Genomic DNA, 25,458 nt, shown 5'->3' with positions numbered 1-25,458 from the left:
TTACAAAACGTTATAAAACATATAACTATCACTAACAGTAGTTTTTAAAGGGTCATCTTTATTCTGACCTATAAATAGAGAACTTTACATCTGTGTTTATATTTACAAGAGAAAATTTACACTTCCAAAAATATCCTGCTTTTTTCACTTGACTATAAAATTACCATTAAAACCAGAAAGTGTATTTCTAAATTCATTTAATGATTTATTTACATCGAATTTGTTCTTCCATCAACCCTTCCAAGCCTAACTTAAACCTTGGCTCAGTAGTGTGGTACTAACCTTCGAGCATGTGGATGAAATCTTAAATATAACCATTCAAATTTAAGCTCTTCTTTCAAGCTGTAGTGTTGGTACTATTCAAATGAAAGCCATTGAGCAGTACTTTCCTGTGGTGCTGTTTATGTTTATTAAATAAGTGGTTCCATGAATGAAATCGTAAAGTATAACTATTCATGTGAAAGCTACTCTGTGCTTCTGTTTTTTATGCTGTACAAGGTGGCTCTAACTTTTGAAAAATTATCTGTTCTTTAGTAATTGACCATTCAAATGAAAACCTTTTTCTTGATATTCTGCAAAATGAAGTTTGGAACTTCTTCTTGCTGTTTCCTTGGTCACTTTTGAGTGTAAAAGGGCTAATTACTGTTATTCAAAAATATATAATAAAAAATTGTTATACGCTTCACTGATCATACTGTCACTGAACTCATAAACTGCCAGTAGGATATTTCACAGTCTTAGCAGCACGTACAGTTGAAAGGGAAAGTTTGTAGAACACTGAAACTTGCAGAGACCTGGTTGACATTCCCTAACTTTGTAAAACTTCCGTCCTAACAGGTCAAAGGCATGTTTGACCTGCTTGGAGATGAAAAGGGATATGGTGGTATTGAATGAGAGAATAAAAGTTTTTACATGATCCAGAGTGATCAAAAGACATATACTGTCAGGAAAAATGGCCCAATATTGTGTAAAAGTATTAAAGGACTCTGACAGGAGCTGTCAAGAAAGGGAAGGGCCATGGAAGGAGAGATATGCAAAGCTAGAAGTTTGGATCCACTGCCCCACCACAAATTCCCCAACAAGAAAACTAGACAAAAAAAAACATATAACTTAACAGCAGGACCAGAGTGTATTTGCATTGTGACACTTTCCTCCAGACTGAATTAAGAATTGCAAGGGGCAAGATATATAAGGATATGCTGAAAACAGTGAATTGATGTGGATGGCGAAAATTGTACAAAGTATATTATCATAGGCAAATTGAAAATCTGAGTGTTGGGTGATATGAAAAAATAAGTGCTGTATACCTTCAACCAGGTCTCAAATTCCAGCGATCATTCTTGTTGTGATAGTGTTTTCCATCCCACTACATCATGTACTAGTATGGAATTATTTTGGGGGGAGGGGGGTGTACAGTTGTTCAGTAAAAATTAATATCCACTTTTTCATTTTGACATGTATATGCCTAATCAATAGACATAATTATGTCAATTATCACAAACATTAGCCAAAGCAGGCACTTCCAACTTGGTTCCTGATACGCTTGGTAACAATGGCTCTGAAAAAGTCAATCCTTTTTCCACCCTTCTGTCCAGTTCTTGGGTCAGCTTTTCCAAGGCATCGTCCAGCTTTCCTCTACTGGGAACCAAATTTGCTGCCTCACTAAGAGTCAGTTTCTTCCCTTTCTTATTATGCCTTGGAAGGGAAAACGCCTTGGAAAATCCAGCTGATGGTCGTTCTGGAAATTTGCTATGAGTTGTGGTCACACAGGTTGAAGGATAGGGGTAACCGATGGTATTTCTAGTGATGGGGAGCCAATCCAACTTCCCCTCCCCTCCCGGGCCTGTCTTTCTCTTCTGGTTCGACCCCTTGTTCTCCTTAGATTTCCTGCACACCTTGAAACAAGGCTGATTTTCGGATTTTCCCTTCATCTGTGATGACAAAACTTTACTGACAATGAAGCTGTCCTCAGCTGTTTGTCTCTGTGTGGGCGTGATCTTTTGTAATGGTTTGAGCTCTGTCGAGCTGTTTGTACATATTTCAAGTCTGCAGTCTGCCCGGGGGCAGTCTGACTTAGATAAATCATGGCTTCTAAACCTGCATAATTCGCAGAAGGAAATCTTTGGGTTAGTCTCTCTCCTGGCGGGTACCGTATGAATAACTTTAATCTTGTTGTCTTCCGTTCTGTACTGTGTAATGGGAGGCACGGTTGGCTCGAAACTGCAAGGGAAGTTAGACGCCTTGTCACTGCGAAGTCCGTAATCTTCACGAAAATGCAAACCCTCCAGAAGACGACGATCAAACGACAAAGCAGGATCGCTGATCGCGATTCCTCCGTTACTAGTTTCCTGAAACGTTATCATGCCTCCGTTCTCGAGGACAAGCGTTTGATTCGGATACTTGTGCGACGTGGACATATTTCGCAGGACTTGAAGAGGAGTTCTTTCCACGTACCGCAGCGTTCGAGGATCGATTATATATCTCCAGCACGGAGAATCATACGATAACACATCAGCGTTTTGAAAATTCCGCATATTAGTCTTTAAAGCCCTGTTCCCAGGCCAAGTACCACCAGCTTTCACGTTGTTTATTTCGCTGACGCCGGCGTTCGAATTCGAATTCGTGATCATTCCGGCGAGGCGCTTCACTTTCGCGTAATGGCTCTCCGAATCAGGGCTAACCCGCGAATATTTTTCTTTTGCCTTCTTCTTCCGATCGGCCGAAGTAATATATCGGACGTTTGGCGCTGTGGCTTTCCAGCCACAAGCAGCCTCATCCCAACTGCTCGTGAAAACAACGCGATCAACCTCTTCCTCGATCTCCTGGCTTTCCTTCTCGCTGGATTCTAATAACTTTTCGATTAACTCACGCTCCTTGGTATCGGCTTCGCTGTTCGGCAAATGAACAGAGTCCATTTTTAAGCTGATTTTAAAACAATCGAGAAGTTCACTCTATCTATTATGAACGCACATGTTATTGAAACCACTGCTGGTCATTTCGTCGTACCACCAACCTTTGAAATCCTTTTGAGAGCTTGTTCCTTTGATTTTTGCTCTTTGCTAATTTGTGTTGCTAGGCAACGCATATGAAGCACGCCGTTAATTAGCATTGAAAAATTAATTAAAACACTTATTAATCTGTTATCGCGATAAATATAAAAGAAACACCCGCGATGCTTGTGCATTCACTGATTTCTGTTTTTTATTTATCCCACATACATCTAAAAGCCGCTATAATTTCTGATTTAGAGCGCGTTTTAGCGTGCAGTTCACTTATCCTTTTATTCTAGAATGGCACGCTAATGATGTGCAATAATTGCAATTGTCTGGCTCTCAATGGCACCACATTTACATATCAAAAAGATTCTGACAAGAAGAATGATGCTTCTGTTTTCCAATTTTCGTTTCTCTTTATTTTATCATCTTAAGGAACTTTCTCTCCAAATTGTTCTTCCACGCAAGCATTTTCGTTTGCATGCCCTATTGAGCGCTAAGAATGAACAGAATATGAATCTGTAAAGCAATAAGTTTCGCTAGAAATCTCGACTTGCATCAATTCGGAAATTATCTTGAATATGGTGTGCCAACTATAGCTCCCAAATATCCCAGGATACCTGGAGACTATTCCGTTAATTGCTTTATATGCCTGAATACGTGTAATCCAACGGTGCGTTCTTACCACCAAGAGACAATGCCAGAATATATCATACGCACCGGGTTGTTTTTAAAATGCTATTTTGAGAAAGCAACGAAGTGAAACTAATTGCCTTGCTAATCCATATCCGTGTAATCTGGGATAAGAACCTAATCCTTGACAACACTGTAGTTATGGCAACGCGTTTCTTCGTTTTGACAAGGTTGACAACAAGGAAGTTGAGTAGCCAGAATAGTTTACAGAACGCCCAACACAAAATCCGAATTGACAGCTTGGAATTTTGTCAAGTGTGTACCATGATTACCATGAAAAGCCCACGAATAAACGCTGTCTGCTTAGTTAATAAAATGCAATGGTTATGAAGCCTGACAAACTTCTGTGTTATACGGTTTTTGTTAGCATTTTTGGCCTTGACCGTGCACAGACCACAATAGATTTTTGGAAAGTCTTAAGAGCAACTGTCGAATAGAAACGTCCCTGTTAGATATTCGACTGTAGTGTGAACGTTAAAACAAAGAATTGTGCACGGTCGCAGCCCTTCAAACATAAACATCAACACTGTTGTTGCCATGACAAGGTTTCATAACCAGTCCTTCAGTTAACTGTGCTGTCTGTTTAGGCTAAGCATCGCGATACAAGCCGTGAATCACTAAACACGAATGTTTTGTGGCCCTCAGTAATTAGTGATGAGTTCTGCTCTCGGTATTCTGCAAAATACTCCACGTGAACCACTCTCCTCCTAAAACTTCTACCCCCTACTGCTTGGGTTTTGTTTTTGAAACGCAGTTTACTTAAAGTTGATTTCTATACCGCAAAACCCTCGGTTGAACTCCCCCCCCCCCCCCTTACCCTCCCCCGGTGTCTATTATGAAATTTCCGAATATTACCGATACAAAGGTGAAAAGATGACCTGTTCTTGTGCTCAACTATCCAATCTGTTTTTGCAACAAAGCACGTTTGTCTGTCCTCAGAGTTTTGGTAAAACGTCTGAGTTCGTCTGCTTTCAGAGAATGAGGAACACTACTGATCTAGTACGCTTTGCTTTCTTGTAGCAATCGCTTTTTTAACGAGGGATATTTAACAATCCTGGGAAACCCGGCCGACAGTTTTTGTTTGTTCCTTTGGATATATTTATATCAACAGTCAAAACTTGCAACGATAAGACAACATTCATTTAATTGTGGTAATAACCTTTGAAATACAATGGAAGCGAAGTGTAATAAAATAGCTAATAGTAATACAGCTATAGTGTGGTTTAATAGCCAATGCAAGGAACATTTTTAAGCTTTAGTGGTAAAAAAAAAAATGAACAAGGAAGACAACGCTACAGATAAAATCAACAATAGTTTTTTTTGCAAATTGTAATGAAGATTTCAAAGCGTCATGACGCGGTGCATCCTAGAAAGGATGTGGTGCAATAACTGGCATTCCATATTTGAAACTTGCGAACTGAGAAATTACAGTGTACAAACTCTTGGTCAAGATCCGATTGTCGCAGATCGACGTCTTCGGGAGTGGAGCGGAACGCAGAGACAGAAAAAGTTGGGGGCGGGGAGGAACCCCCGGGAGTATAATGGCGGGACCCTGGTGTAAAACAGCACTCTTTGAGTCAATGACAAGTGAGAAAGTAGAGAAAACGCACGCAAAAGGAAAAGGAGTACCCCAGGAAGCAGGGAACTCAATATTTTTCGGCATCGTTTTCCGTATATAGGCCAAAAGTTTACAATTTTTGTCAAGAATCTGGTTAAATCTACACATGCACATATATGGAAAGAAAACTATAGGAATAAACGAACTAATGAAGTATGTTGCAGGGACCAACTGCACATGCCGGGTTAGTGGTATGTCGTTTTCAGTCCTTCAGTTTAAGATTGATCATTGTATTAGAGATAACTATACATGTACGTTATTATTGTGTATTACTTATCGTTCATGCATGTTTTCTAAGAATTGCTTCAAAACATTCTGGAAATAAGGGAAAGGCAGGCATTCGTTATCATCAACTTCACTTAGGTTTGACGATCCACTCTACGGCTCTTTCAAAGCCATTCATCATAGTAACTCTGCGGCAATTTAACATCCACCTGGCCGGGAAGACTCGATTTTGGCAGCGAAGGAAATTTCTTGCAATCAGCCCATTATGGTCAGCCACTGACTTCCATGTGCGCCTGCGATTGCGTTCATCCGGGACTTCGGAAATCAACAAAGCTGCACGGAGAAATTGAATGAATTCAGCACTATGGTTGTGGTACTCCACAAAACTTTGGTAAGCTCTAGAACTAGAAATGGCAGGCTCTTTGGTGTCTTCGAGAACTTGTTTGCGAAAGCTGTCGCTCCGTGGCATGAACTGGGCTCGCTCCATTGCTTCTCTCCTCAAAGTTGTGTACTGAACCCAGCTTTGAAACTCGGTTATGATAACTGAGGAAGGGTTACTGGTATTTAGCAGTGGCTTGAACGTGTCCAGAATGTTGGATAACGGAACAAAGTCTGCAATGTTTGAGGTGGTCACCCGATCACACTTCCGGTCTGGAGGAAGGAATGGGGCGAGCTCCATACAGTTGCACAACAGGAAGTGGAACTTGACTTGTCCGCTAACCAACTTTAAGGCGCATTTCTGAAGCACGTGACTCACATACTCGCTGTACATCTTAAGGATTGATGGCGAGTGGCCCCACTGCCGGACATCTCTGTAGTCCCATCCGTTGAACGGAAGAACAGATGACTGAAGGATGTAAGCGAAAGCGCCTTTATTACGATTATATGAAAAGTCAGACCCGGTTAGAGTAAAATTCTCTCGAGGAAGCACTTTTCGAGATTCCTTTGGCGACAGAATGCCGTTCGCAAACCACTCAGAAGCGGATTTTTTGTGCACTTTGGGAATTTCTTTTAGGTACAAGTCCATTCCATCCTTTGCATCAAAATCAGTTTCAAACTGCCTGCGTCGAGCGTCTGTAATCCAGTCTCCCCCGCGTGAACTGAGCTGAAGCCAGGTGCACCACACCTCAGAAATACTCTGAAATTGCCTTTGGTTCATCTTCATTGCGCCCCCTGTCAGTTCTTCAAGGCTGGATGCCTCGATCAGCTCTTGTAGCGTGCGGATAACAAGCTGAAAGTCTTCTTCACTGAGTCGTAGGGAATACCAAATCTGCGTCACTGAGCTCGCCACTTCCTCCCCTCCTATGAACAAAAATCTACCGATTAAATTAAGCAGTTCGATTTTCTAAGTATACATTGCTAAAAAAAAAAAGAGTAACCTAACTACGTTTCACGTTTGTTCTTACTAATTCAGAAAAACGCTTGCTCTACCATTTGTATCGTGACGAGAAATTAATGCTATGGAACCGAGTATGTAAAACCGACTGTGACGTAGAAGTGCGCATTGGCGAAAGGCGCCCCACAAGTTTCCAGCAACTCTTGGAACAAGCTTAAGTTTCTGAAGCAAAAAGCAACCAGAGGGTTTGCCAGCTACTCTACTGCGGGGTTTCCGCTGGCAGTATGCCGTTGGCTCTCATTTATGCACCTGAGTGAACAGAGATAATGTGACGGAAGTAAAAGTTTGTTGTCCGACACCATGAACTCATCTGTGGTTGAAAATTTTAAAAACTGCAAAAGCCGTGAACGAAGATCCTGCTTGCTTGTACGTTGGATCTCACAGGAGATCTAATCAGCCAAACTTGAAAAATAGACGATGAGAAGTCCAAAGACTACTGCAAAGCTGACACAACGTAATATATTTTAAAACAATATTTCGGCTGGCCAAACCAGCCTTCTTCAGGTTTAGATGTTACTAAATTATATAAATGAAATTACAATATTATATTATGGAGGATGTTGCAATACATAGGAGCGGCGGAACTGACGTTTACAAGGTGGTACCAAAGGATAAGGAAATAAGTAAAATAAAATTAAAAAATTACAATTCATCAAGTCTATTCAAACCGTGGGGTTCTAAGGGCCCCGCTAAATCTATAAGACATCTACCGACTGTCACCGCTCCTAACAGCACTAATTCACCACCAGGATCTTTCCGCTGTGGACATAATTGCGCCACTTGTCCTTACATTACTAACGATCTTAAACATTATACATTTTCTTCCACAGGCGAAACCCGTAACATCACTTCATAGATAACCTGTAACACCAAAAATTTAATCTACATGGTACAATGTAACCGCTGCCATTTACAATACATAGGTGAAACTAAGCGACGTCTCAAAGACAGATTCAACGAACATAGACACCCAGTTGACAAAACTAACATTACATCCAAACCAACCACTGTTTCTGAACATTTTCTTTCTCAACCTAACCACTGCCACACTGAAATGCAACTAATACCACTTGAAGTTATCCACTCCTCACGTGATTCAATCAGAAAAGCCAGAGAGTCTTTTCTTATAGATTTAGCGGGGACCTTGGAACCCCACGGTTTGAATAGACTTGATGAATTGTAATTTTTTTATTTTATTTTACTTATTTCCTTATCCTTTGGTACCACCTTGTAAACGTCATTTCCGCCGCTCCTATGTATTGCAACATCCTCCATAATATAATATTGTAATTTCATTTATATAATTTAGTAACATCTAAACCTGAAGAAGGCTGGTTTGGCCAGCCGAAATATTGTTTTAAAATATATTACGTTGTGTCAGCTTTGCAGTAGTCTTTGGACTTCTCCTCGTCTACCCATCTGTGGTGCAGTTCGTAAACAACTACACCACCGTGCGTCCACAAAACTGTTTTCATCAATTGTTTATGGCCGATTATAGTCGATCAAATCGAAAGTAGGACAGCAACTGATATAATAAAAGAAGCTTACCTTTCAAAAGCATGTACAGAATAAGAACTGTCCTCGCCAGTGTACAGGCGCAAATGTCGTTCAAAACAAAGGTGAGCTCTTCATGATAAGATTCTGGAAGCTGAGCCAAGGAAAGGACGACATTCCTTGGGTCTCCAACGCCACAAGCAAGAACCGACAAAGGTTTGGAATAGTCGCAGCCTTCGTTCAGAGAAAGGTTGATGAGATCCGTAGCAGGAATGTTACCCCAGTAATAGAGAGTTGCCATTCCTTGCAACTGTGCGGACTCTTTGTAGTCGAAGACATCCTTTAGTTGATCAGACAGTTCACTGGTGTTCTTTGTCACCTGTTGGCAGTGGGGTTTGTGTGTCGGCCAGGATTTCTTTAGGCATATCTGATCGCAATACCAAGCTTGTAGACAGCTTCCGCACTGCTTTAATTCAGTGTCCTCCTTACCGCATCCAGAACATTTCCTCTTCAACGCAGCCGTCTGGCAATCCACTTAATGTCGAAACTCATCGCTACTCTTACACTTATCGCTGCAGTAATACGCCACTTTACATCTACCGCAGTAGATCTTTGCAGGCGGCGCTGCACATATAGTATCACAGCGCCAACACTGATCTTTCTTGAGCATTTTGTAACCTATAATGCCGTTATGCGTCTTTTTTGAAATGACAATGGGCAATAATGAACATTTCTGGTGGTGGGTGGCTATAGAATACAATTCAAATGTTTATTTGTTTTTTCTTAGAAAGGAAACTTGGTTTCCGAGAACTTATCGTCAGTGCGCATGATCTGAATGAGTTCAGGTCACCGAGTGCTATTAAAGCGGGGTCGAGTGTGAAGAGTGGACCCAGAAGGCTGTCAAACCATTGTTCCATTTCAGACCAATATTTCCTGAAAAAATCTGTAGCCTTGTGAAACCTGGCCTAACAAAATTCCGATTTTCTGCCATATCCGAGTTTTCAACTTCAAGTAGGCAGTGTTCACATGAACACCGGTAAATTTTTCAAACCGGTAACAGCTCATCCCGTTTCCCTCTCGTCACGGCTCCGAGTTCGTTTACATAATGCCAGTCCAAATCTAATGTCTGTACGAGATACTGGGGCTAGTTTGTTCACCCCAGCAGCTGCACCGAATCGAGATTCTCGAACCGATGTGAAACATACCAGTGTCGTGTAAATGCGGTTTGATTGTTTCTTTCATGTTTCGACTATTGCATGATCCTGCGTGAATTGGGCGCGCGCTACACGCGTGGTGAGCGTGGAAGGGGGGAAAGGGACGCCTGCCTGAGAATAATTTTTATGTAACCGCGGTATAAATATCTCATATCGCACGGTCTGAATGAAGGGTGTGGCTAGTTTACTTATTGATTTCACCGTATACAAGTTACAAAAAAAATAATACGAAGAGAAAAATAAAGGTAAGGAAGCCTTAGGAGAAACATAGGGTTTATAGAATAAGGCTTTCTTATTGCAGTGCTGTTACATAAATGAAAAAAAAAATAGGTATAGAAACTGTGAGATGGTTGCCAGTACAAGCCCCTTTAAACTAGAATATTCAAGATGGCGTAAATTACAGTGTTTGGAATGAAAATACTATATCAAGTTATTACCATAAAATTTGATTTCTTCAATATTCATAGTCACTTTGCGTTGACAATGATGATAGCATTATCAAAACATCGGACAGCTTTCGTTTTAATATCTGTTAAGTGTCATTGTCTGAGAAAGTGTTCCAGGGGCCAAAACTTGTGGTCAACCGATTTGGCTGAAACTTGGCACAGAAGTTGGTTGCCATGAGATATTTGAAAAGCCAATTTGGCTCACTTCTCTGACTTTAAGTTTTAGAGTTTCAGGGGGGGTCTCATTTTTTGCCCTTTGAGCACAAAAAATCCAGCCTTTCAGGGGTCATTTTGAAAGTGCCATAAAACCCAACTGGTAAATTGTGCTGCCAAATGAATTTGACCATGAATATTACTATAATAGAGCTTTCATTTCATGCATGTAACTTTGCCCTCAAGGTATTGGACAGAGAGGAGCCTGGGGCTAGAGTTAAGCCAAAATTAATGTCAAAATTACAACTCAAAATTGCCATTTTTCAAAAAATCAATGTATCTACCTGCCTTCTTGCATAACATCCGTACCTAAACCGTTATTTACTTTAGTGACCCAACTATCAAAATCAGTTGAGAAAAATTTGGCTTATCACGGTTTGTTGAATTTTTTTTCACAAACACTCCATGCCTCTATAAGGTCATGCAAAATGGAATTTTGAGCATAAGTCATGCCATAAAGAAACCAAATTGTTGACATGAAGCCCTTATTCTGTATTTGGTCAGTGAAAATGAATTGCTAAAGCAAAATCAGTTTAATTGTTTAGAAATACTCTGATTCTTACCTCACAATTGCTCTTAAAGGCCTTTGCTTAGCACAACAAATACCCTGATTTAGCAAAACAAGGTTTAGTTTGTACTTTGAAAACCTAGTACCCATCAAACAGCACAAATGATGAAGGCCTAACCTCGATATAACGATCTTTCTAAACGATGCTTGAATTTTTCATTGATTAATATTCAGTTCCAAGTCATAATTCTTCTCCGTTGCTCCAAGCATGGAAAGTCTCTATATTTTGTCAGGCCTGATTTTTATTATGATTACCAGATAAAGTTAGCTTAACGAAAACGTTCCTTAGCATATAATCTATGTCTGTTAACAGCCTGAACAGTTCTTGTAAATACTTACCAGTAAAGGAGCATGGCCATGCATACATAGATATATAAACTTACGTAGAGATATACGAGCTGCAGTTTATAGCAGTGCCGATGTGACCCGTTACTTCAGAGTCCTCTAGAGCGGAGTAAATGAAACCATCCGTCAAGAAGGAATGCACGGTTAGGAGAGCTCGAAAGTAAAACAAAAAACTTGTGTTGCTGAATACAATAACAAACGAGGCCAGGGCATTGAGATGATGCAAAATCAACTGGCCCGCCATTTTGGACATAGGAGAGAGTGGGGACTGGACCGAGGTTACGTTCTTCTTCCGTTTCGCGGCTATGTTTTATCAGCAGTAAGAAATTCAAGGGTAATTTCACGATGGCACTTTGTTCCTTTGAAGGGGTAAGTGATCAGTGCGGTGCCACCGCATGGGCTCCGCACGAAACAGGAATGGTACCTTTATTATCCTGCGAGAATGATATGACTGAATGGTTGAAGGAAAAGTACAAGGGGTCAGGTGCATCTGGGGCAAGAGGAAGACCTGGTCATACTAAAGCAGCAGGTGATTCAAAATATCTGTTAGGCATCATACACGCGCACAAATGGCTTTTATCGCGATCCAGTGGACTCTTTTCTGTTGAAGAGAGACCACGATATTTTATGATACTGTCGTCTCAAATTGTTTGTTTATGACTGATTGAAGATTTCCCGAGGTAATTTACTTGATTCTTGCGATGAGAAACAAACATTCAACAAATTGTTCACAGGAAGGGCAAAGGGGTTGACTAAAGCCCTAACTTTGAAAGGTAAGAGCGCAGTTATTTTATCGCAACAATCTCTATGACCGAAAACAACGATAAGAATAACTTGAAGTTGAAGGCTGTTTTTCGTCTGCTCGCTCTGTTTGTTTACATTCAGCTTTACCTGTTCAGACGCTTATCACGCAATCCTACATTTGCCAGTTTCGTCTAAGATAAGAGAACTTGAAAAATCTTTGCAAATATGCTGCATCGAAGCAAATCTTTCAAGCAAATCTCATAACAAATCGGCAGATTTTGAGACAATATAAGGACTTCTTAACGATGCGAATTAAGCAGAGAGTCCATATACGGGAAAACATTCTGTACGTATGTCATGGTGTCATTATCAAGTCGTAATACCGTCTCAAAATCGAATATAGTTTCTTTTTATCGTGATTCATCCATTCTTGTAGAAAAAAATGTTTAATCGATTAGTTGAGCTCAGAATACAACGATAAATCTGAGATAGGTTTTAAACTGGGTGTAAGATTCCTAAAATTATACCGCCTCTATTTACATACTAAAAAAACTAATTATAAGTAATTAAAAAATGTATCCGAATAATTTTTGTTACCAAGAAAGTTATCCGTGAAACAAGACATTTTCTCGCTCAAAATGTCAATTTCATCAAAAAGCTTCGATGCAGCATGTTTGCAAAGATTTTTCAAGTTCTCTCTTCTTAGACGAAACTGGCAAATATAGAAAACCGGTAGCGTTTCACGCTCGAATTGTGATTGCATGATAAGCGTCTGAACAGGTAATGCTGAATGTAAACAAACAGAGCGAGCAGACGAAAAACAGCCTTCAACTTCAAGTTATTCTTATCGTTGTTTTTGGTCATAGAGATTGTTGCGATAAAATAACTGCGCTCTTACCTTTCAAAGTTAGGGTTTTCAGTCAACCAGTTTGCCCTTCTTGTGAACAATTTGTTGAATGTTTGTTTCTCATCGCAAGAATCAAGTAAATTACCTCGGGAAATCTTCAATCAGTCATAAACAAACAATTTGAGACGACAATATCGTAAAATATCGTGCTCTCTCTTCAACAGAAAAGAGTCCACTTGATCGCGATAAAAGCCATTTGTGCGCGTGTATGATGCCTAACAGATATTTTGAATCACCTGCTGCTTTAGTATGACCAGGTCTTCCTCTTGCCCCAGATGCACCTGACCCCTTGTACTTTTCCTTCAACCATTCAGTCATATCATTCTCGCAAGATAATAAAGGGACCATTCCTGTTTCGTGCGGAGCCCATGCGGTGGCACCGCACTTATCCCTTACCCCTCCAAAGGAACAAAGTGCCATCGTGAAATTACCCTTGAATTTCTTACACCTGATATAACATAGCCGCGAAACGGAAGAAGAACGTAACCCCGGTCCAGTCCCCACTCTCTCCTATGTCCAAAATGGCGGGCCAGTTGATTTTGCATCATCTCAATGCCCTGGCCTCGTTTGTTATTGTATTTAGCAACACAAGTTTTTTGTTTTACTATCGAGCTCTCCTAACTGTGCATTCCCTCTTGACGGATGGTTTCATTTACTCCGCTCTAGAGGACTCTGAAGTAACGGGTCACATCGGCACTGCTATAAACTGCAGCTCGTATATCTCTACGTAAGTTTATATATCTATGTATGCATGGCCATGCTCCTTTACTGGTGGGTATTTACAAGAACTGTTCAGGCTGTTAACAGACATAGATTATATGCTAACGAACGTTTTCGTTAAGCTAACTTTATCTTGTAATCATAATAAAAATCAGGCCTGACAAAATATAGAGACTTTCCATGCTTGGAGCAACGGAGAAGAATTATGACTTGGAACTGAATATTAATCAATGAAAAATTCAAGCATCGTTTAGAAAGATCGTTATATCGAGGTTAGGCCTTCATCATTTGTGCTGTTTGATGGGTACTAGGTTTTCAAAGTACAAACTAAACCTTGTTTTGCTAAATCAGGGTATTTGTTGTGCTAAGCAAAGGCCTTTAAGAGCAATTGTGAGGTAAGAATCAGAGTATTTCTAAACAATTAAACTGATTTTGCTTTAGCAATTCATTTTCACTGACCAAATACAGAATAAGGGCTTCATGTCAACAATTTGGTTTCTTTATGGCATGACTTATGCTCAAAATTCCATTTTGCATGACCTTATAGAGGCATGGAGTGTTTGTGAAAAAAAATTCAACAAACCGTGATAAGCCAAATTTTTCTCAACTGATTTTGATAGTTGGGTCACTAAAGTAAATAACGGTTTAGGTACGGATGTTATGCAAGAAGGCAGGTAGATACATTGATTTTTTGAAAAATGGCAATTTTGAGTTGTAATTTTGACATTAATTTTGGCTTAACTCTAGCCCCAGGCTCCTCTCTGTCCAATACCTTGAGGGCAAAGTTACATGCATGAAATGAAAGCTCTATTATAGTAATATTCATGGTCAAATTCATTTGGCAGCACAATTTACCAGTTGGGTTTTATGGCACTTTCAAAATGACCCCTGAAAGGCTGGATTTTTTGTGCTCAAAGGGCAAAAAATGAGACCCCCCCTGAAACTCTAAAACTTAAAGTCAGAGAAGTGAGCCAAATTGGCTTTTCAAATATCTCATGGCAACCAACTTCTGTGCCAAGTTTCAGCCAAATCGGTTGACCACAAGTTTTGGCCCCTGGAACACTTTCTCAGACAATGACACTTAAGTTAATCATGGTTTTAAAAATGTGGGACAAAAATTTATACCCGCTGTATTAAGGGTTGCAGAATCGGTAATTTAAAGAGGCTTGCCACCATTTTTGGCCCCGGTCTCCATCTGTTGGGGGTGTTTCGGAAATATTCTTCCAATATAAAACTGCACTCTTTTAGACATTTTGTAATTTTAAATTTCTTTGCCAGGTTCTTGAAATTAAATATTTTACGGGCCATGGCTCTTGTACCGTGGCCGAGTAGAGGATTTCACACGTGAAAATGTTTTAGATTACACCAATGCACTGTGCTTGTTTGGGATCTGACTTGCGAAAGAATTTGCTCTGAGAACGAATCGGCTTGGGTTTCATAACACAGCTCGTTGCTTTGTGTCTATGTTCATGTGCCGAAATACACTGCTTGAGAACACTTCATGTTTGCTGGCTTCAATTGTTCCGTTCCTCAAAACTCCCTCTCCTTTCTCGGAAATCTTGATCCTTTTACGTCACTTCCGGGTTAGACGTCGCAACACTTCTCTTGGAACGGTCCGTTAAATGCGCTCATCTTATCCCGCATAACTGACGATCATTTTGCTGCTAATTTTCCCATAAGCGGTGAGCACAGGAAGGTGGAGGCCAAACGGCTTACAAGCGCACACTCAGGAGAAAGAAAAGACTCGATTAGACTCGAGCTTTCGCGTGTCCTCGGAAAACAACGTGAAGGTGTCAATTTAAGTAAAGTGTCACCATTCCAGTCACGCTAGGACAATTTCCACGAATAAAATTTGCATGTCTTAAGAAATTCTAGGAAAACGAAATACATTAAGTTAAGTGAATTGGCTCAAGTGAAGCAATGAACATACTCTTTGCCAATTGATTCCTGCATTAGCATGGTCAGATTTGTGAATCAGTGCTTTGTAACATACAGGCCGGTAAGTCTATAGATAAACAAGGAAAGACAATGTTTCAATTCCAGTAAGAGGATCTTGACGGTAGAGGAAGCATTTCGAACTCGCTTGATGGCAACTGAGTATTCAGTAATATACGAGTCTTCTTTTTTATCCGTTTTACTTCAGTGACATGATATGTCAGTGAACTGATCACAAGTACACAGCACCGATCATGAACAAAGCCGGTCACTGCTGGCGATGTGAGAAAGCCTGCACTCAGCGGTGTTCACGATGCAGAGTGGCGTTCTATTGCTCCAAGGAATGTCAAATACAGGATAAATGGCGACACAAGCCAGATTGCGATGCAGCGGCTCTCAAGACGCAATGTTCCAGCTGCAGTCTTGAACAAGAGGGGATGATGAAGTGTAGTAACTGTTTGGAAGTATCTTACTGTAGCACAGAATGTCAAAGAAACGACTGGGCACAGCACAAATTGCCATGCCAAAAATCTGTTGAAGACACGCTTGAATTGGTTGAAGAAATGAAGAAGCTTTTCAAGTTGAAAATTACTGGCGTCTCGGCCACCTATTACTGGGGTAATTTACCAGCTGTGGACCTACTCAGCATGTCGATGAATGAAGGAGAGGAGTATTCTAACCCGCTGGCTCTGCTGTTGTGTGGAGTTGGTGATCCAAGGAATGTTCTACTCACAATTTCCTCATTTCCTGATGTTTATAAACAGAAGGTAACTTTCGTGTTAAACGACATCTGTCCATGCACTCTGGCCAGAACAATCCTGCTTCTGTACATGATATACAAAGGTATGTTTCATCAATCAATCCATCTTTCCGTCCGTCTCTCAAACTACCCATTTACCCATTCCTTTGTCCATACATTCATTCATTCATTCATTCATTCATTCATTCATTCATTCATTCATTCATTCATTCGTTCGTTCGTTCACTCACTCATTCATTCATTCATTCATTCATTCATTCATTCATTCATTCATTCACTCATTCATTCATTCATTCATTCATTCAACTGTTCGTTCGTTCGTTTATTCATTCATTCATTCGATTCAGTTATTCATTAATTCAATCATTCATTCATTCATTCATTCGATTCATTTATTCATTGATTCATTCATTCATTCGTTCATTTATTCATTCAATCATTCAATCGTTCATTCATTCATTCATTCATTCATTCATTCATTTAATCGTTTATTTATTAATTCAATTATGCATTTATTCATTCATTTGTTGATTCATTCATTCATTCATTCATTCATTTAATCGTTTATTTATTAATTCAATTATGCATTTATTTATTTATTTATTTGTTGATTCATTCTTCATTTATTCATTCATTCATTCATTCATTCATTCATTCATTCATTCATTCATTTATTTATTAATTCAATTATGCATTTATTCATTCATTCATTCATTCATTCATTCATTCATTCATTCATTCATTTATTTATTAATTCAATTATGCATTTATTCATCAATTCATTTGTTCTGTCAGTCAGGCAGCCAGCCAGTCAGCCAGTCTCTCATCCTGTGAGTTAGTCATTCATAGGGCAAATCCACAATAGAGGCAAGAAATCGGTCCAAGACGGATTTTCCGTCTGTGAATAGTTTTCCTTATGTGAAAACGGTACAGGTCAGGTTTTTGACGGAGAAACTCGTTCAAATGAATTCGATGAATTGATGGATCTGGATGGTATAATGGCTCGTATACCATGGCCGTCAAGCCCATCAAAACCCTGGAATTACATTATACAATGATCCAGCTTTTAATAATGACTGATTTCCATGGCCGCTAAGCCAACCAAAACGCCTGGAAAGCATTACCAAATGATGCCGTTTTTAGTGATGACAAATATGGATAAGGAACAACTGGATTGTTTTAGTTGCTCCAAAACGTTTTCTAAACGGCTGTGTGTATGAGTAGCAAGATTGCTTCCAAAATTGCTATAACAGTCTATCGTTGCAATCTTTGTAGGAGGAGACGACGTGGCTGGTACAGTTGTTCGTGTTTGGTACTCAGTGTGCATTTTAGAGCAAGACTTTGCCTTTCTGACGTCAGCGCTTCAAGACCTCGTGACTGCTACTGAACTGCGCACTCTCACAGGAGGTTTGATGGAGGTTTCTGCTGACCAGCTGAGCCAGTTAAAGAGCGTTTGGACCACGTGGCTTCGCTTGTCAAGGCGCAAAGGGTCATGGGTCGAAGAACTAAGACACGAGAGGAACTCCTTGGATTCACAAAGGGATGATGGGCTGAGTCGTTACATGCATGCTATTCCTAAAGAACACAGGATTTCTACCCAACACTTTTTTGACACGGGCATTTTTCATTCGTCCACACAGACGGCAAAGTTATCGCGACAAAACTTTACTCTCACGGGACGAGGTGTTTTCCGTTTTACTGCAAACTCCGAGTTTAGCTACAGCATACCACCAGATGTGTTTCCATTCACTGGGTGGGATTACAAAGCAATCAAGAAAACCGGCTGTTACGCTGCCTCCCTGCCAAAGATGTACACCATCTACTTGACCCAAATCCTTCAAAAGTGCTTCGAAAAACTTAGCAACGGCCAGGTGAAGTTCCACTTTATTTTTTGTGACGTCCTGAATATTGAGGCCAGCCTTCCTATCGATCTCAGATATGACCGCATCACAACTTCTAACTTGTGGGACTACTGTCCACTCACCATCTTACTGACAAAATTCAAAGGTTTCCTGAACGAATCCAATCCTCACGCAGTCATGTTGACTGAGACCGACAACTGGCCCCGAAATTTTATGCCAGAGATCATTCATGTGTTGCCGTTCCGTTTCGGCCTAGATGACCTGTGTAACAGAGCTTTGAAAGACACAGGAAACTATGAACTCACGCATTTATCCGGGCTGTCCACTGTGGTGGAATACCTCAATTTTACAGCTCAATTTAACATGATTCTGCGCGCATCCTTGTTAGTTTCTTGCACAGACAAAGAGCTCGCTTCGTTCAGAAGGAAGAAGAGAATCCCGTCTGTGAAATCGCTTGTATCTTCACTGGGACTTCATCTTCGGGACTTCATTAGAAACGAGAACACTGTGTTTCCGTTTAAATGGGCGCTGAATTGTCGTCGGGTTGTAATGTTGCGCGGATACGAGAGAACGCTGGAATGGAAACTTGTGCTTGCTGACTCAGCAGCTGAAAAAGCTGCAAGCGAATTGAACAAAGCGCCACCAGCGCCCGGTTGTTCAAAAGCCGATTAATGCTTATCCACGATTAAAAGTTGTTCGAGGTTTCATTTCGCTCGTTGAAAATGTATTTAAAGGCTAGCTTTAAGCTAATGGCAGAGAAAACTCTAAGTTAAAACTTTTATTGACTGGTAATTATACTCGAATCAAAGTTCACGTTAATCCAGGATTAGCTTAATCGGGCTTTGAACAACTGGCCCTGGAGTTGAACTTTCACAGTTGGCTCTACATGTATAATCCCATGTTGAATCCATGCTAAAAAGTATGCATATTTCTAAAGCTTTGCTTCACGGATACTTCAAAGGACACAGTGAATCACGAAACCGACCTTGACACTGATGCTAATATCCGGAGGAGAGAAAGAAAAACATATATCGAACGGGTGTAATTTTCGTAAAATTTTGAAGGGACCTCTAAAAGATGATGAAAACGACGATGAAATCTCGTTTTGTGGGCTTATCTCGGATTCATATTACTCCTAGTAGTTACTAATATCTTTTAAGGTTGGTCTTTTTTTCCTTTAAGCATCCTAAACGCTGCGAAACACAAAACCAGAGAACTTTGACGCTGATAGGTGTAAAGATCACCCTGGCAATTTTAGGGAGTCCTCTTGGATGCAAAACGCAGGAAAATGAACACGTGTAGTGAAATCACGATTGCCTTTGTTTTGGCCTGTGACTGTAAGGAAATAGATTCTTCAAAGTTTTCTCGTATCGGGGAGAGTGATGTTGTATACACCAGCCAAGATGCAGATGAAACAATTACAGGTCACACTAAACTGCACAGCCTCTAAAGTAAATAGGTTTTTTGGCTGAGGATTTTAAATACAATAACGACTTAAGTTGCAAACCCATTATGCGTTCTAAACTGAAATGCTGATCTGAAAACAGATTGGGATATAGGTCATAGGTAAAGCTTATGATTTCGTATTGGCTTTTTTAAAACTTCGTTGTTCTCTTTGCTGAAGGAATCAGTATATCTAAGAGGAAAATAGCGGGCAAAGCTATGGTCAGCTTAGCGTCTTCTTAGATGTTATCAAGAGAAGAACTGTAAAAAAAATAATGATTGAAATGGTGGTACAAGTTTTACATTTACTAATAGATCGTGAGCCTATTCTAGTTATTAGAACAGTTCGTAGTTGACGTACTGAAGTGGAATAAATTTTCGCCCAATTTTCGCACGAAGAAATCATGCACTTGATATTTGCGTCGCCGAGCGTACACAATTTGACAGACTCAAGACCCCCTATCTTTAGAGTATTAGCCGTTGCAGGGAATCCATCAAAGTCCACTGTCTTTTCATTTCGAAAAAACCGGAAACTTTCATTAACCGTGAGCAGTTCGCATTTTTTTTGGTTCCAGACTTCGACAATATTCAACCGGAACCTTATAGCTAATTTCGCAAAAGAGCGCATAAAAACCTTTTTCTTAATATGTCGCATTCATAAAGAGCAATAGAACACGGCATTCAGTTTATGCACTTTTGCGACCGGAAACAATTTACAAAAGGGAAAAGTAGAAAAAGTGCGCGATATCGATGCAATATTAAGATTATTACACATTACAGCTACTGTTTCGTTTCCCAATGGATACGTACCGTTAATTCTGGAAATCAGCACCTTACCTTGTCAAGTTCGTAGACGGCGTATCATTTGTGAGGGTATCATACAAAGTTTATATCACATCTTCAATACGAACTCGCAGTTGAAGTGAGATAATGAACGGAGAACAAATTTCAAAAAATCTTTTTCGACACGTTGACGGTTCAACCTAAACTTTTTAGCCTAGGTGGTCAGATTCGAGAGGTCAGACTATAAGAAGTCTAATGTAACAGTCATTAACTTGTCGCATTTTCAGGGGCACAGATACGTATAGAACCATGGGGTAACAAGACCTTCAGTTCAATAGTTTTAGTGGTCCCCACAACATTTTCAACTTTCTAACATAAGCCACTCGAATCAAATAATTTCCAGTCTGATTGACGAACCGAAAAGAGTTAACGTTATGATTTATCTAATAGGCGAGGACGGTTCTTATTCTGTATTTTCTGTTCAAAGGCAAGCCCTTGCAATTATAGCCAGCCTAATGCTGCATTGGCCCTGGTTTCTTTTTCAAAACGAAATCGGAACTACCTTTTACACTTTCTTATGGCATTCGAGAAGAAAGATGCGTTACAATAAAGATTGTAAACAACTTGTAACAGTTGACGATATAAAAAGCCCCTAATGCAAGCCCAATAAAAGGTCAGAAGTTTGTTGAGTAAAATTCGAAAGGGAAATCAATTCATTTCGAAGGAATCAAAATTGGCAGTTCTTTCGACTTGTTTATGTTGTTTAGGGAATATTTTCGGAGAAAGAACCATAGCTTCCCACTCCTTCCGGTATTAACTCAACAAATTACCTCATCAACTCAGTTGATAAACCAAATATTTGTTTTCACTACCTGCCCCACCGACGCAGCACCACAGTTTCTATAGAAACTAAACCCCTTATCTATTAATTTGGCGGTAGGCCCTGAAATTATTTCCGAAACTGTCTTGGATGCGGTCTTTCTACAGTCTTTTAGTACAGGCTTTTACTCCCTGAGCTAAGAAAGAATGTAGAAACATCAAGCCGATTTCATCAACTTTTCTTAGCAATTACTCATTTACTCATCGCTAAAAATTCCAACGCTACAGATAAAATCAACAATGATTTTTTGCAAATTCTAATAAAAATTTCAAACGCGTCATGACGCGGTGCATCCTAGAAAGGATTTGGTGCAATAACTGGCATTCCATGTTTGAAACTTGCGAAAGAAATTACACTGCACAAACAGATACGCTTGGTCAAGAACCTACTTTCGCATATCGACTTCTTCGGGAGTGGAGCGGAACGCAGAGACAGGAAAAAGTGTGAGGGGGACCCCGGGAAAATGGTGGCGGTACCCTGGTGTAAAACAGCACTCTTTGAGTCAGTGACATCTGGGAACGTAGAGAAAACACACGGAAATGGCAGGGAACTCAATATTTTTCGGCATCGTTTTCCGTATGTGGGCCAGAAGTTTATAATTTTTGTCAAGAATCTGGTTAAATCTACACACATGCACTATCGAAAGAAAACTATACTGAATAAACGAAATAATGAAGTATCTTGCAGGGACCAACTGCACATGCTCGGTTTAGTGGGATGTCGTTTTCAGTCCTTCAGTTTGAGATTGATCATTGTATTAGAGATAACTATACATGTGCGTTATTATTATGTATTACGTATCGTTCATGCATGTTTTCTAAGAATTGGTTCAAAACATTTTGGAAATATGGGAAAGGCAGGCATTCGTTATCATCAACTTCACTTAGGTTTGACGATCCACTCTACGGCTCTTTCAAAGCCATTCATCATAGTAACTCTGCGGCAATTTAACATCCACCTGGCCGGGAAGACTCGATTTTGGCAGCGAAGGAAATTTCGAGCAATCAGCCCATTATGGTCAGCCACTGACTTCCATGTGCGCCTGCGATTACGTTCATCCGGGACTTCGGAAATCAACAAAGCTGCACGGAGAAATTGAATGAATTCAGCACTATGGTTGTGGTACTCCACAAAACTTTGGTAAGCTCTAGAACTAGAGATGGCAGGCTCTTTGGTGTCTTCGAGAACTTGTTTGCGAAAGCTGTCGCTCCGTGGCATGAACTGGGCTCGCTCCATCGCTTCTCTCCTCAAAGTTGTGTACTGAACCCAGCTTTGAAACTCGGTTATGATAACTGAGGAATGGTTACTGGAGTTTAGCAGTGGCTTGAACGTGTCCAGAATGTTGGATAGCGGAACAAAGTCTGCAATGTTTGAGGTGGTCACCCGATCATACTTCCGGTCTGGAGGAAGGAATGGGGCGAGCTCCAAACAGTTGCACAACAGGAAGTGGAACTTGACTTGTCCGCTGGCCAACTTTAAGGCGCATTTCTGAAGCAAGTGACTCACATATTCGCTGTACATCTTAAGGATTGATGAGGAGTGGCCCCACTGCCGGACATCTTTGTAGTCCCATCCGCTGAACGGAAGAACAGATGACTAAAGGATGTAAGCGAAAGCGCCCGTATTACGATTATATGAAAAGTCAGACCCGGTTAGAGTAAAATTCTCTCGAGGAAGCACTTTTCGAGATTCCTTTGGTGACAGAATGCCATTTGCAAACCACTCAGACGCGGATTTTTTGTGCTCTTTGGGAATTTCTTTTAGGTAAAAATCTATTCCATCCTTTGCATCAGACTTTTCAAACTGCCTGCGTCGAGCGTCTGTAATCCAGTCTCCCCCGCGTGAACTGAGCTGAAGCCAGGTGCACCACACCTCAGAAATTCTCTTAGATTGCCTTTGGTTAATCTTCATTGCGCCCCCTGTCAGTTCTTCAAGGCTGGATGCCTCGTTCAGTTCTTGCAGCGTGCGGATAACAAGCTGAAAGTCTTCTTCACTGAGTCGCAGGGAATACCAAATCTGCGTCACTGAGCTCGCCACTTCCTCCCCTCCTATGAACATAAATCTACCGATTAAATTAAGCAGTTCGATCTTCTAAGTATAAATTGCTAAAAAAAAAAAGACTAACTTAACTACGTTTCAGGTTTGTTGTTGCTAATTCAGAAAAAAAATTGCTCTACCATTAGTATCGTGACGAGAAATTAACGCAATGGAAACAAGTATGGAAAATCGACTGTAACGTAGAAGTGTGCACAGGCGAAAGGCGCCCCACACGTTTCGAGCAACTCTTGGCAAAAGCTAGTCTCCCTCGCAGCCGTTCTGTGTCTCGTCACACAACGCTCCTCCCCACAAACGGCTGCTCAGATTTGAACCACATTTCTTTCTCCCTTTTTTTCGGTCTATTAAAGGGGCCAACCATGTATCAGCGAAGCGAGAATGACCTGAATGACGTAAGTTTTCGCAGGAAAACATGACAACGGGACAACAATGACAAGCGCCGGAGACAACAATGAATCTTGATAAACAAACATCCTGCAATCTTTCTGCAGCGAGATGCAAGAGCATTTAAATATAAGTGAAATCACGAGAATAGAAATACACGGATCCTGTGTCTTCATAGATAACATTTATTTAGCGCGTCTGAACTTGCAGCTAATCCGAGCCGATAAACCTAATCAAATGTCCCGGCAAGTACATCAAAAACTAATCCTAACGACTTAGAATGATCAGTTAAAATACCTCATTCAGTAGATTTGTGAATTCTCCCTCACGATCGATCAAGACATGACAAACACCATTTGTATGTGGCGGGGGGGGGGGGGGGAACGTTGTGTGACGAGACACAGAACGGCTGCAATGGAGACTAGGCACAAGCTTAACTTTCTGCAACATAAAGCAACCAGAGGGATGCTAGTCCACTGCAGGGTTACCGCTGAGAGTTTGTCGATGGCTCTCATTTATGCACCTGAGTGAACACGGAAGTAAAAGTTTGTTGTCCGACACCATGAACTCGTCTGTGGTACAGTTTACAAACAACTAAACAATCGTGCGCGTCCACAAAACTGTAAACCGTTTTCATCATTGTTATAATGGCCGATTATAGTCGATCAAATCGAAAGGAAAGACAGCAACTGATGCAATAAAAAGAATCTTACCTTTTAAAAGCATGTACAGAATAAGAACTGCTCTCGCCAGTGTACAGGCGCAAATGTCGTTCAAAACAAAGGTGAGCTCTTCTTGATAATTAAGCTTCTGGAAGCTGAGCCAAGGACAGCACCACATTCCTTGGGTCTCCAACGCCACAAGCGAGAACCGACAAAGGTTTGGAATAGTCGCAGCCTTCGTTCAGAGGAAGGTTGATGAGATCCACGGCAGGAGTGTTGCCCCAGTAATAAAGAGTTCCCATTCCTTGCAGATGTGCCGACTCTTTGTAGTCGAATACATCCTTTAGTTGATCAGACAGTTCACTGGTTTCCTTTGTTACCTGTTGGCAGTGGGGTTTGTGTGTCGGCCAGGATTTCTTTAGGCATATCTGATCGCAATACCAAGCTTGTAGACAGCTTCCGCACTGCTTTAATTCAGTGTCCTCCTTACCGCATCCAAAACATTTCCTCTTCAACGCAGCCGTCTGGCAATCCACTTGATGTCGAAACTCATCGTTACTCTTGCAGTTATCGCTGCAGTAATAGGCCACTTTGCATCTACCACAGTACATCTTTGCAGTCGGCGCTGAACATATAGTATCACAGCGCCAACACTGATCTTTCTTGAGCATTTTGTAACCTATAATGCCGTTATGCGTCTTTTTTGAAATGAAAATGGGCAATAATGAAGATTTCTGGTGGTGGGTGGCTATAGAATACAATTTAAATGTTTATTTGTTTTTTCTTAGAAAGGAAACTTGGTTTCCGAGAATTTATCGTCAGTGCGCATGATCTGAATGAGTTCAGATCACCGAGTGTGACGTATGAACCCAGAAGGCTGTCAAACTATTGTCCCATTTCAGATCAATATTTCCTGAAAAAATCTATAGCCTTATATAACCTGGCCTAACAAAATTCCGATAGATATTTTGTTCGTTTAATGTAGCTCAGAGGAAAAACAATTTTTCTGCTATATCCGAGGTTTCAACTTAAGGGGTGTTTACATGACATCAGTAAATTTTTCAAACCGGTACCAGCTCATCCCATTTCCCTCTAGTCACGGCTCCGAGTTCGTTTAC

General features: G+C 40.6%; 2 protein-coding genes and 2 pseudogenes across 4 annotated transcripts; 1 reads left to right on the top strand and 3 right to left on the bottom strand.

Annotated features, from left to right (window-relative positions):
• Positions 1–38: 38 nt before the first annotated feature.
• LOC146480382 (uncharacterized) lies at positions 39–3,087 on the bottom strand. Its single transcript, XM_085109537.1, has 2 exons — positions 558–3,087; positions 39–523 (listed from the first exon to the last, which is right to left on the bottom strand). The coding sequence occupies exon 1, from the start codon at positions 2,913–2,915 to the stop codon at positions 1,488–1,490; it is 1,428 nt and encodes a 475-aa protein (XP_084965663.1). The 5' UTR covers positions 2,916–3,087; the 3' UTR covers positions 39–523; positions 558–1,487.
• A 2,434-nt stretch (positions 3,088–5,521) lies between these two features.
• LOC146480381 (uncharacterized) lies at positions 5,522–9,190 on the bottom strand (annotated as a pseudogene). The gene is made up of 2 exons (XR_014864701.1): positions 8,474–9,190; positions 5,522–6,831 (listed from the first exon to the last, which is right to left on the bottom strand). The product of XR_014864701.1 is annotated as an uncharacterized LOC146480381 (transcript).
• Positions 9,191–14,663: 5,473 nt separating this feature from the next.
• On the top strand, positions 14,664–20,148 carry LOC146480380 (uncharacterized). The gene is made up of 3 exons (XM_085109534.1): positions 14,664–15,575; positions 15,720–16,354; positions 17,547–20,148. Exons 2-3 carry the CDS (start codon positions 15,766–15,768, stop codon positions 18,803–18,805), a joined length of 1,848 nt encoding a protein of 615 aa, XP_084965660.1. The 5' UTR covers positions 14,664–15,575; positions 15,720–15,765; the 3' UTR covers positions 18,806–20,148.
• Positions 20,149–21,442: 1,294 nt separating this feature from the next.
• Positions 21,443–25,107, bottom strand: LOC146480379 (uncharacterized; annotated as a pseudogene). The gene is made up of 2 exons (XR_014864699.1): positions 24,392–25,107; positions 21,443–23,287 (listed from the first exon to the last, which is right to left on the bottom strand). The product of XR_014864699.1 is annotated as an uncharacterized LOC146480379 (transcript).
• Between the last annotated feature and the right edge of the window lie 351 nt (positions 25,108–25,458).

The sequence above is a fragment of the Pavona decussata genome, unplaced genomic scaffold (genome assembly GCF_977016875.1).
Source record: "Pavona decussata unplaced genomic scaffold, jaPavDecu1.1 SCAFFOLD_53, whole genome shotgun sequence".
Classification (NCBI taxonomy): Eukaryota; Metazoa; Cnidaria; class Anthozoa; order Scleractinia; family Agariciidae; genus Pavona; species Pavona decussata.
Note: the sequence above shows the minus strand (reverse complement) of the source record. Positions and strands in the feature narration are given on the sequence as shown.

Bases quoted from the DNA above. Each gene is read 5' to 3' on its own strand.
- LOC146480382 (XM_085109537.1), bottom strand. From the start codon at position 2,915: ATGGACTCTGTTCATTTGCCGAACAGCGAAGCCGATACCAAGGAGCGT.
- LOC146480380 (XM_085109534.1), top strand. From the start codon at position 15,766: ATGAACAAAGCCGGTCACTGCTGGCGATGTGAGAAAGCCTGCACTCAG. The intron at 16,355-17,546 runs GTATGTTTCATC...CAATCTTTGTAG, and splicing joins TCTGTACATGATATACAAAG to GAGGAGACGACGTGGCTGGT.